Raw genomic sequence first — 12,531 nt, forward strand, 5'->3', positions numbered from 1 at the left:
GAGAGGATAAAACATCACAATGTCCAATGGGAAGAACAAGCCCGGCAGGTTGCACCAGGCAAACTATTTGACAAAGAGAGATGATCCCTCCTGCAATTCTTCTCTCTCCCTTTGCTGCCTCACACGCACAAAGGAACTCCCACACCCATACAATAGGGAACACACAGAGAGAAATGAGCCCCCAATCTCCCAGGGATCCGGAGACAATTGCAGCCCAAGTCAGGATTTCAGGAGGAAACACACATGGTCCTGACATCACCGGGCCAGTGTGGCTCAGTGGTTGGACATCCACCCATGCACCAAGGGATGGCCAGTTCCATTCCCAGTCAGGCACATGCCTGGGTTGCAGCTCAGTCCCCAGTGGGGTGCATTACGGAGGCAGCAGATGTGTCTTATCAATGTTTCTATCTCTCTCCCCCTCTTCTTCTGCTCTCTTTAAAAATAAATGAAACATATATTTTAAAGTGGTCTTTCTATCATGTTATTATACCACAGATGAAGATTCTGGGTGAATATCTGTCTGTGAGTGTGTGTGTGTGAATGGACCTTATTTTATGTCAGAATTTTAAAGTAATCACCCTAATTCTACACATCAATTTTACTATTGTTTTCACACCTAAGCCTCAAGCTCGGTCAGGTCTGAGAAGATAAGCAGACCCTTCTGCACATGGCTGAGCAGCTCAGTGGCCCTGGCCATCCTACCCTGGGCTCAGATCCCAAAAGGAGCACCATGCTCTGGTCCCTCACTGTTGGGGACTCTAGGACACAGAAAGGTGCAGGAAGCCCAGCATTGGATGGAATCCCGCCCTGGGACACCCTCCAGCCCACGCCCACGTCCCCCCCCCCCCCAGCTCAGCAGACCCAGCAGAAGCAGCTTAGATACGGGGGTGGGGGGTGGGCAGCGCCTGTTCTGCCCCATGGGAGGACCCACTCCAGTTCTATGCCCCCTCCTGGAACCACCCTCCTCTCCTGATTTCTGCCCTGAGTTTGGACATAAGGAGACCTCACCTGACTGGTCTTTGCTCTCGAGCTCTGGGCAGGGATGTGTCATTGAGGGCGAGCCGGGGCCCTGAGCCTATAGTTATAGGGACAGGGTTCCTGGACCTTATGTTCCCACAGAGATGCCATTATCATGTCACCTGAGGCATAGGGGACACTGTCTGCATGGAGAGTGTAGGACATCTCCAAAGAGGAGTGACTTTATCCCCACTCAAATCTCTCCCAGCCACTGCGGTGATTATTGGTAACTTGGCCATTAAATTGTCCAATAGAGAAGGGAAACCCCGGGGAGAAGGGGAGTTCCCGACACTCCTGAGTGGGCCTGAGGGTGAGTCACTGAGTGAGCTGCCAGACTCCTTCCCGTCCTGACCAGCAGAGGGCATTCTGTCACGGATCCCACTGTGTGGGAAGCCAGCCCCTTGGATTCCTGCGCCCCCAGCGAGTTTGTAGGAAGCCAGCCCCAGGCCTGTGGGATAATGTCCTACGTCTTGTACATCTAGACCTTCCTTCCTGAGGGCTGTCCTCCTGGTCCACATGAGCAGCTGAACTACGGGCCGGAAAAGGTGTCTGTTCCCTGTGAGTGGGTTTAAGTTCCGAATCAAAGCTGTTGTCTGGGCTGAACTGAAACCTATGGCTGCATCACGTTCCCCCTCCTCCATTCATTGCACAATCACACACCATTCCCAAGTGGGCACCGTCCTCAGGGCTCCCCTGGTCCCAACGTCAGGCTGACACCAGGATGGGCGCAGGCTGAGCCTCTCCACTGGGGCAGGAAGCTGGTCCCTCCCCCTAAGGGAAATGCCACGGTCCTTCCTACGGGGCCCAGGGATGTTAAACATGGAGACTGTCCCAGGTGAGCTGTGCTAACCCGCTCAGAATCCTGGGAGTCCCTAATGTCCACACGACCCCACAGGAGACTATGATGTGCTTCCTTAGTCACCCACACAGTCCTGTTCTTTGGTGACTCACTGCATAACCACTATATTTCTCCTCCTCCTCCTCCTCCTCCTCCTCCTCCTCCTCCTCCTCCTCCTCCTCTTCCTCCTTCTTCTTCTTCCTCTTCCTCTTCTTCCTCCACTTCTGCTTCTGTGTTTGTTTTGAGGTTTTACCCTGGAAAGAATTATTCTTGACATACAGACAGGATTCAGGGAAAGTAATAATTAGGACAGACAGAGAGATACCCTCAGAATCTAAAATTCAGAAAGAACTAGAAAAAAAAGGAAATTGGGTGAAATTACAAAGATTGATTTTTAAAAATAGATGAAAAGATGAAGGGTCACATGCCCAGAGATACGTGGACAAATCCCATGGATATAGTGGATTTTCACCCGGTGAAGGTGGTAACAACACCCACAGAACATTCCTGAACAACGGGCAGGAAAAGGTGTCTGTTCCCTGTGGACGGGTCTACGTTCTGTGTCAAAGCTGTTGTCTGGGCTGAACTGAAAGCCAAGGCTGTGTCATGTTCCCCCTCCTCCATTCATTGCACAGTCACACACCATCCCCAAGTGGGCACCTTCCTCAAGGCTCTCCTGTTCCCACTGTCAGGCTGACACCAGGATGGGCGCAGGCTGAATGTCAGCGGCCCCTCTTCAATTCTATTTGGTCACACACTGCCCCCATCCCGACTCACCCCTGACTAGATTGTTACACCACAGGTGAGTTCCATCAGCTTTTGAGGGATGGAACGTTACAGTGGCCTCATCCCTGTACCTGGCTCTGTCTCCACATTATGTCCCATTCTCCTCCCTGTGGCTCTGGTGCTTGTAGCGTATTCACTCTCAGGGCTACAGGGTTCTGTCCTATGAACACAGCACACTCCTTCTCCTCTACTGCTCATGTGCATTTGTCTTTTATGCAGATTTTGCAAACTGTGCAGCTATGAATAAGTTCTTCATGTGTTTTCGCACACATTTGTGTGAGTGTCTATTGGGGATACAACCAGGAGCGGAAATGCTGGGGCATTCGGTGAGCGAATGATTGGATGTAGTGAGAGCTTCCAAGCCATTTTCTTTTTTTTTTAAAAAAATATTTTATTGATTTTTTACAGAGAGGAAGGGAGAGGGATAGAGAGCCAGAAACATCGATGAGAGAGAAACATCGACCAGCTGTCTCCTGCACACCTCCTACTGGGGATATGCCTGCTACCAAGGCACATGCCCTTGACTGGAATTGAACTTGGGACCTTTCAGTCCTCAGGCCGATGCTCTATCCACTGAGCCAAATCGGTTTGGCCAAACCATTTTCAAAGTACTCTACCACTAGGTAGTTATGGGAGATACAATGAGTCCAAATTCCTACTAACAATTGAATTTGTCTGACTATTTCATTTTTGCTATCCTGGGAGGTGTGCAGCAATATCACATTGTGGCTGAACTTGAATTTCTCCTCTGACTAAATTTGTTGGTCAATGTTCATAAGTGTATGGACCATGTAAACATCCTCAATAGGAGGATGGACTGGACACATTGTTCATGAGTGAGTGGGCTCTAGTAAGGTGCTAGCATCTATAACTATTGGGACCCTTTGGTTATTAATAGGTTGGTTGGCAGAGACCTGTGGGATGAGAGAAAGTGCCTGGTCTTTGGCCCTGGCTCCTAGCACTGAGCTCCTAAAACCCTGGGCATCTCCTGAGTGACAAGTGTCTTTGGAACGCTGATGAGATGGCTCTTGGCTGAGGGTCTTCTGGGCTTCAGGGTGGGGGCTGGTCCCCAGAAAGACCAAGCTGATCAGAGGGTTGGAACGTTCAGGCCCTAGAAAGAGGCAAGAGCAGGAGGAGCCTGAAAATGCATCTCTCCAACCAGAGTCCTGTGTGCGGGGACCCCTAGCCCTGTGGGACAATGATGGGTAACATGTACACTGTTACTGTCAGATGGGGGACACCGAGAAAATGAGACCATAACTCACACATGAAAACAGTAACAGGCATAATATCTAAAAAAAACCCAACAAAACAAGGAAACAACAAACACCCAGATGGTGGGTGCTGGGGCCCCATCCAGGCCTGAGCTCAGGCTGACCAACTCCAGGAAGAACTCGCTGTCCAGGGTCCTGGAGATGTGCTGCATTAGGACAGGTACAAGTGATGTCTGAGTTCCAGCGACCACAGGTCCTGGTGGGACAAGGTTCTACTGAGGGACACGGTCAGAGGAGCAGAGAGGTGACCCCGCCGAGGAGTGGCCACGTCAAAGCCCACGATGCACTGAGCACCACCTGGGCACAGGCCCCGACCACACTCGGTCTTCTAAACATCTCCTGTCCACACTGGGACAGCTCAGCACAGCAAACACATGGGCTCTGGAAGGTTCCTGGTGTTTATATTTATTTACCCTCAAAATTTACAATCTTCTCTTTGAATTTACCCACCAACCCTTCATGGCAAGAAATGAACAAAGTCACATCCCCAACCTCATTTCAATGTGGAAGGAACAGGTTGCCGCTCAGAATATGAGGAAGTAAAGACAGCGATAGTGAGGGCCCCGCCCCGCCTCTGCTGGACCAGAAGTTGTGGGGAGCAGGGCAGGCCAGCCCCCATCAGAGGTTCTTGAGTCAGGAACTGGGAGCATGAACACATCTTCCATCACTCAGTCCCAAAAGGCAGCTGCCTCACGCTGTGGAGGACAAGCATCATGAACACATTCAGGTCAGTGGCTGTAACTGGTGACATTCTCAGAGCCCACTTCATGCTCACAGTGTCCCACAGACTCCCCACCACCCAGTCCTCCCCTCTGCCCACCCCTCCCCACGGCAGGTCTCACCTTTAGAAGCTGAGAGAGACACATCGGAGCCCTGGGCGCTGTCACTGCCTAGAGTGCACAGTCAGACACCACCCCTGCCCACCTGAGCGCCTCCTCCCCCATATCACAGCTCCAGCCAGAGCTCCCAGCAGAACCAGGCCCCCAGCGATGCCCATGATGATGATGAAGGTCTGAGAAGGTGGCTCTGGGAGGAGAAGAGAATTGAGGTGAGAGCCCTGACGCCCGGCCTCAGCTCCGACCCCACTGAGGTCCCCCGGGCCCCTGCTGCCCTGAGAAGAGGCTCTGTGCCCACGGCCCCTCCTCACCCCATCTCAGGGTCAGGGGCGCGGGCAGCCCCTGGTGCTGCACATGGCACGTGTATCTCTGCTCCTCTCTAGTGGGCACCCCCACGGCCGCCCACTTCTGGAAGGTGCCGTCCCCTGCAGGCCTGGTCTCCACCAGCTCCATGTCCTGGGTCTGGTCCTCCCCGTCACGCTGCCAGGTCAGGCTGATGTCCGCAGGGTAGAAGCCCAGCGCCCAGCACCTCAGGGTGACCTCACGGTCAGAGATGGGGTGGTGGGTCACGTGTGCCTTTGGAGGGTCTGAGGGGATGGGAGAAAATGCAGGAACTTTGCATCCACCATGGGACACTCCAGCAGCGCCCATGTGACCATCCTGAGAGTGGACAGCCACCTGGGGTGGGGGAGGGAGCACACAGCCCACACACCAGCCTGGACAGAGGCACCTGGAAGGTTCTCCTGGCCTTTAGAAAGTTCTAGAATCGGAGAGACACAATCCAGGGCAGGAGGCAGGTCGCTGGGGGAGAAAAGGGATTTGTGGTCCTGACCTGGGTGGAAACCCCATGTCTCCGAAAAGCTGGGGTCAGGCCTCAGACTCAGTGGGTGTGGGCAGCGCACAAGGCCTGAGAGAGAAGGTCCCCGTGGGTCCCAGAGCCCCTGCAGGGCCATGAAAACCACTGATGGGCTATTTCAGGGGGGTCTCCCAGCACCCCAGGAGAGCCTGCACCCCTAACTGTCCCTGAGAGGAGGGAGTTCTCTCTGGTACCTGACCTGACATCCAGGGGGCTCCCTCCCTGACCCAAGGGGGGGTGTCTGACACTGACCCCCTGTCCTGTCTCCTTGTAGGAGCCCCAGCCCCGGGGAGAGGGGGCGGCCCCAGGGCCCCTGGTACCTGCGCGCTGCAGGGCCTCCTTCCCTTTTTCCAGGTACAGGAGGAGCCATTTCACACACTCCCCCTCCAGGTAGCGCCTGGTAAGCTCTGTGGCACCCGCCGCCTCCAACTGGCGCTGGGTGATCTGAGCCACCGTGTCGGCCGCGGTCCAGGAGGTCAGGTCCTCGTTCAGGGCGAGGTAGTCCCTGCCGTCGTAGGCATAAGCATCGTATCCGCGGAGGAGGCGCCCGTCGGGCCCCACGTCGCAGGCACTAATCCACTGGATGGAGTGAGACCCTGACCCCGCCCCGCCGTCAGCCCCGCCCCTACAGTAGCCCCGCCCCGAGGTCAGCCCCGCCCCGCCGTCAGCCCCGCCCCTACAGTAGCCCCGCCCCGAGGTTAGCCCCCGCCCCGCCGTCAGCCCCGCCCTCTACAGTAGCCCCGCCCCGCCCGCCCCGCGGGGACTGAATCTAAAACTGAAAGTGACATCCGGTCAAAATCCCCGCGGGCTTCTCCCGGGTGGGGGCTGGTCCGGTCCCGCCGCCTCGGGGTGACGCTCGGACCCGGACCCTCGGGGCGACCCCGGCCTGTCCGTGGGGGGTGGGGGGGTGGGGACGGGGTGACAGGGCCGCCCGGCTCACCTTCCTCGCTCTGGTTGTAGTAGCCGCGGGCGGTCTGCAGATAAACTCGGAAAAGCTGTGCGTGGCCCTTGGCCATCTGCGTGTGCCGGTCCCAATACCCCGGGTCCTCCCGCTCCACCCACGGCTGCTGCATCCACGGCGCCCGCGGCTCCATCCTCGGATTCGGGGCGTCGCTGTCGAACCGCACGAACTGCGTGTCGTCCACGTAGCCAACGGCGAGGAAGCGGGGCTCCCCGCGGCCGGGCCGGGACACGGCGGTGCTGAAATACCTCAGCGAGTGGGGGCCTGGGGGGCGGACGGGGGGCAGGGCCGGGGCTGGACACTCACCTTCCTGGGGCCCCGAGCCCCCGCCGGGTCCCTCGCTCCTCCCCGCACAGCTCCCCCTTGTCCCCGCACTCACCGGCCCAGCTGGGGGTCAGGCCCAGGGCCCCCGAGAGCAACAGGAGGAGGGTGGGGGAGCTCAGGACCCGCATCCTTGGTGTCCTGGGACCATCTGAGTCCGGGCGGGTCAGCTGAGAGGTTATATCATGGAAGGCGGATTGGCTTCTCTTGAAACCAGACACCCAATGGGAGTGAGCAGTGAGGCATCGTCATGAGTATCCGGGATGGAGGACTCAACAGGGATGTGAGATGGAGAAGGGAAACCCCAGGGAGAAGGGGAGTCCCCAACACTGAGCTGCTCTGCTCCAGACTCCTCCCTGGGGCAGAGACCTGAGAGCCAGGCCTGGGCCTGGGCCTGGGCCCTGCCCCTCCTCCTGCAGGGGGCGCTCTCTGCCCACTGTCTCCCTGAAGGAGCATCTGGCTGGTGCTCTGAGCTCCACTTCTCCCAGAATATGCCAGGCATCCTATCAAAGCTGTGGGAGCTTTTATGAGTAAACGATAGGCCTGGTGCACAAAATCTGTGCACAGAAAGGGCGGTCCATCAGCCCACCTGCACCCTCTCGTGATCAGGGATCCCTCTCGCAATCTGGGACCTCTGACTCCTAACCACTCGCCTGCCTACCTGATCACCCTTCACCACTTACCTGCCTGCCTGATCATCCCTCACCACTTACCTGCCTGCCTGATCACCCCTAACCACTCTGCCTGCCTATCTCTTTGCCCTAACCACTCTGCCTGCCTTCCTTTGGCTGTCCAGGGCGAGGTCTGTTATTAGCATATTATGCTTTTATTATTATAGATAACAAGGGTCTCTCAGATGCAGCCCTAAGATGGACATGGGCGGGCTCAGTGAGTAACATCCATCAGAGTCAGGGTCTTCATGCCCCTATAGACCCCTGATGCCATTACCAAGTACAAGCAGGGAGACTCCAGTTTTTTAAAAATCCCAGAGTCACCAAATGTCCTTTCCCTTCAGGAGCAGTGGGTGCAGCTTATGAAACTGCAGTGCAGGCGGCACGGGAAGGGGACAGTGAGTCCCCATCACCCTCAGCTCCTGCATCTCCAGGTCTGTTCCTCCTCTCACCTCCCCCCTCATGGGCTCAGGACACTGGCACCCCCGGCCTTGAGTTCTCAGGACCCCAGTCCCTCATCTGTGACACAGGATGGTGACAGGACCGTGGGGAGGAGCACAGGGCAGGTGGTGGGAACTCAGACCTCTGGACCACACAGCTCTGATCTGGTGTCAAGTCACTGAGGAGTGAGCTTAGTGCTGCCTGGGGATGTTGCTTCCCACTCTCTGCCTCTGCTTCCTCCTGGAGGAGAGGAACGTGGACGTTACTACAGAACAGAGGTCAGGGGTGCTGTGAGCACATGTGCTCTTCATGCTCACTGTGCTCACACGGCTGGGACATGTGAGTCCTCACACAGAGCTCAGAGGAGGAGCAGAAGCCATGGTAATGGGAGATGTGACTGGTTTCCTTGCTGGATCATGTGTGGCGACCTGGGATGAGAGGATAAAACATCACAATGTCCAATGGGAAGAACAGGCCCGGCATGTTGCCCAGTCAAACTACTTCTGAGACTTGACCAATGGACACAGTCTCTCTAGAGATTTCTCTCTCTTCCTTTCCTGCCTCATGCACACAAAGCAACACTCACACTCACAGTACAGGAGACACACAGAGAGCAAAGAGCCCCCACCTCCCAGGGAGACAGAGAAAAAGGCACCCCCTGCAGGATTTCAGGAAGAAACACACATCGTTCTTATATCATAACTAGAGGCCCGGTGTATGAAATTTGTGAACGGGGGAAGGGGATTCCGTCTGCCTGGCCTGCACCCTCTCCTATCTGGGACCCCTTGGGGGACATCCCTCTCACAGTCCGGGAATGCTGGCTCCTAACTGCTCACCTACCTGCCTGCCTGATCGCCCCTACCTACTCTGCCTGCCTGCCTGATGCCCCTAACTGCTCCCCTGCCTGCCTGCCTGACTGCCCCTAAACGCCTCTGCCTTCCTGCCTGCCTGATCACCCCTAACCACCTCTGCCTGCTGGCCTGATTGCCCCCAGCTGCCTTCCCAAGCCAACCTGGTCACCCCCAACTGCACTCCCTGATGATCTGATTGCCCCTAACTGCCCCACCCTGCCAGACTGGTCAAGCCTAAATGCTCTCCTTTGCTGGCCTGATTGCCCTAACCGCCTCTGCCTTGGCCCCCGCCACCATGGCTTTGTCCAGAAGAACGCCTGGAAGATGTCTGGTCTAATTAGCATATTACTCCTTTATTAGTATAGATGCCATTACACCACAGACTAAGATTCTCAGTAAATATCTCTCTCTGTGTGTGTGTGTGTGTGTGAACGGATCTTATTTTATTTTGCCAGAATTTTGAAGTTATAACCCAACGTCTGCCCATCAATTTCATCAGTTGTCCAATTGCACCCACACCGAGGCCTACACCTCCCTCAGGCTGAGGAAAGGAGCAGACCCTACGCACATGGCTGAGCTGCTCACTGGCCCCCTCACCCCAGGCTTGGCTCAGATTCCACAGGGAACCCCGTGCTCGGGTCCCTCACTGTCGGGGACTCTAGGACACGGAGAGGTGCAGGAAGCTCAGAATTGCTGGGAATCCCGCCCTGGGACACCCCCAGCACATGCCCCACCCAGCCCAGCAGAGCCAGCAGAAACAGCTCAGACATGGGGGGAGGCAGCACCTGTCCTGCCCAATGGGATGACCCACCCCAGTTCCATGTCCCCTCCTGGAACCACCCTCCTCTCCAGATTTCTGCCCTGAGATAAGACACAAGGTCTGGTCTCTGTTCCTGGCTCCTGGCGCTGAGCTCCTGAAACCCTGGGCTTCTCCTGAGTGATAGGTGCCTGTGGGGCGCTAATGAGGTGGCTCTTGGCTGAGAATCTGGACGTTGAGGTTCCTCCGGTGGCCGAAATTTTGTGGCACACGTTGCACTGGTCTGGCTTCTCCTGGGTGTGGACCCGCTGGTGGCATGCCCAGGACACCCGACTTGGGTTCAAATCCCAGCTCAGGACTCATTCTTGTGTGACCTCAGGACAGTCACCGCCCCCACCCCAGGCCTGTTCCTTTTCTATGAGCAGGTGTGATGGTTAGTACCCACCTCGGGCACCTGTCCTGAACAGTGGTGTTGACAGTGGAGATCTTCCACGCAGCGTGGACTCGTGGGTGAACCTCTTCTTGCAGACTTTACAACTGAACAGCTTCTCCCCCGTGTGGATCCGCTGGTGGACGTGGAGGTCCGAGGCCTGAATGAACCCCTTGGGACACACAAGGCACTGGGAGGGTCTCTCTCCTGGGTGTGTCCCCCTGGTGAAGGTCTAACTGCTATTAATACCTCCAGGGGCACGCAGGTCATAAACTTGTCCAGCAGAAGCTTATCCAAGAACTAATTAATTGTTCTCACTCTCTCTTTCTCTCCCCATCTTCTCTCTCTCTCTCTCTCTCTCTCTCTCTCTCTCTCTCCTTTCCTCCATTCCTCTCTCTCTCAAAAACCAATGGGAAAATTAACCTTGGGTGAGGATTAACAAGAGAAACAAAACAGAGTTCCAGAGAGAGTTGGATTGAGAGATGCTGATTCTGTCAGGACCAGAGTCACGGTGGACTCTGAAAAGAGCCGGAACGGAGGAAACAGGGGAGTAGGCCCACCATCCTGTCCCCTTCCTGATGCTTAAATACACTCCCCTCGAGCGGCTTGCAGGCATTTATTTTTTTAATACACGAGACCTCCCTGGGCTAGTGTTGCCACTTCCTGTGACGCTGTAATCATTTCAAAACAAACCCCAAATGAAGCCCCAGGTGATCCGGTGTGGGAACCAGGGAGGACCGGCTGTGGTTGAAGAATCACAGTAGTACCACCACCTGGGGGGCTCAGGGCACCAGCGTGCTGGACCCATGCCCCGAGTTTCTGCTTCTGGAGGTTTTATTTTTAATTTTTTTTTCAAATCCTCACCAGAGGATATATTTTCTGTTGATTTTTACTCTTTAAGACATATTTTTATTGATTTCAGAGAGGAAAGGAGAGAGAGGGAGAGAGAGAATCATTGACATCTGAGAGACACATGAATTGGTTGCCTCCGCACTGTGCCCCAACTGGAGTGGGGATTATACCTACAACCGAGGTAAGTGCCTTTGACTGGTTCCTAAACCAGGGACACTTTGGTTTGAGGGTCTAACCACATAACCACCCAACAGGGCTGTTTTAATAGGTTTTCATTGCCAACAAGTAGCCCAGATGTGTGGATGCCTGCGGTCGGGGGCCGTGGCTGGAGAGGCAGGAGTGACTGAATTGTTTGTCACACAGAACCCACTCAGCCTCCTCCTGAATCCTGACTCTCCCCCCAGGACAATGTCCAGGTGCGGGGCCCAGGGTGGTGACGAGCAGACCTTCCGGACACACAGCAGAGTCCATCCTGTGTGGGCTGGGCATCCAGGTGGGTGTTCCAGTCACTGAAGTGGACTCACTGATTTCAAGGAGACTTTGCAGACCTGGAGTTACCACAGAGCAGCCAGCACAGTTACCACACTGGGCAACCAGAGCCCTGAACCAGCCGAGTCAGTCATACAGGAGAAGCCCATGGGGAGCCACACCCCACACCAGGCAAACCCTTATCTCTGGGTGTGGCCACCAAGCCCGGGTACTGGAGAGTCTCCCTTGGTTTAGCACCAGCTTGTGCAGCAAAAGATTCAATGCTTGGTTCAGGTGCCTACAGGGAGCAACCAATCTCTCTCTCTCTCTCTCTCTCTCTCTCTCTCTCTCTCTCACCACGATGCTCAGTGAAATGCGAATGTCAGATAAAGGAATAATTCAGAACACACACATCTAAAAAATGCTGTGGTTCTGGCTGGTTTGGCTCAGTGGATAGAGCGTTGGCCTGAGGACTGAAAGGTCCCAGGTTCAATACCATTCAAGAACACATGTGCGGGTTTCGGGCTGCATTTCCAGTAGGGGGCGTGCAGGAGGCAACCAATCCATGATTCTCTCATCATTTTTTGAAAATGTAATTTATTTGTATTTTTTTAAAAAAATATATTTTATTGTTTTTTTACAGAGAGGAAGGGAGAGGGATAGAGAGTCAGAAACATCAATGAGAGAGAAATACCGATCAGCTGCCTCCTGCACGCCCCCTCCTGGGGATGTGCCCGCAACCAAGAGACATGGCCTTCTCTGGAAGCGAACCTGGATTCTTCAGTCCACAGGCCGACGCTCTATCCACTGAGCAAAACCGATCAGGGCATAATTGTCTCATCATTGATGTGTCCATCTCTCTCTTCCTTCTGCCTTCCCCTCCGAAATCCATACAAATATTTATATATTTTTAGAAAATAAAAAATGTGGTGTATCTGAGGTCCACATGGCCCTTGGGTATTCTGTAGGGCATCTGGCCACTCTCCTGGGACGTCCCTATTCTGCAACGAAATAAAGGACAACAGAGGACAAACAAGGGATAAGGGTTGAATCGTGAAATATTTATTGAAACAAACAGCAAGTCTGACAGAGTATGGGGCCAACAGAAAACATGAGTAATTACTCAAGAACCACAATTCTAACTCATAGAATCCTGTCTGTCTAAGTGCTCA

General features: G+C 54.9%; 2 protein-coding genes across 2 annotated transcripts in view; both read right to left on the reverse strand.

Annotated features, from left to right (window-relative positions):
* The window catches only part of LOC308530523 (class I histocompatibility antigen, Gogo-B*0102 alpha chain-like), a gene marked incomplete at both ends in the record, with an annotated part of 55,133 nt that overhangs the window by 14,780 nt on the left and 27,822 nt on the right, over positions 1 to 12,531 (reverse strand). The window lies entirely within an intron of this gene.
* The window catches only part of LOC308530516 (HLA class I histocompatibility antigen, alpha chain G-like), a 44,378-nt gene continuing 36,153 nt past the window's right edge, over positions 4,307 to 12,531 (reverse strand). The window contains exons 1-6 of the mRNA XM_081107225.1: positions 6,948 to 7,042; positions 6,548 to 6,832; positions 5,928 to 6,203; positions 5,063 to 5,338; positions 4,758 to 4,941; positions 4,307 to 4,610 (exon numbers count right to left, since the gene is read on the reverse strand). Of these exons, the coding sequence (XP_080963351.1) occupies positions 4,799 to 4,941; positions 5,063 to 5,338; positions 5,928 to 6,203; positions 6,548 to 6,832; positions 6,948 to 7,020 (1,053 nt within the window). The 5' untranslated portion in view covers positions 7,021 to 7,042 and the 3' untranslated portion in view covers positions 4,307 to 4,610; positions 4,758 to 4,798. Of the gene's footprint in view, positions 4,611 to 4,757; positions 4,942 to 5,062; positions 5,339 to 5,927; positions 6,204 to 6,547; positions 6,833 to 6,947 lie in introns of the transcript that reaches the window.

Source organism: Myotis nattereri, assembly GCF_964212035.1.
Source record: "Myotis nattereri genome assembly, chromosome: 15".
Taxonomy (NCBI): domain Eukaryota; kingdom Metazoa; phylum Chordata; class Mammalia; order Chiroptera; family Vespertilionidae; genus Myotis; species Myotis nattereri.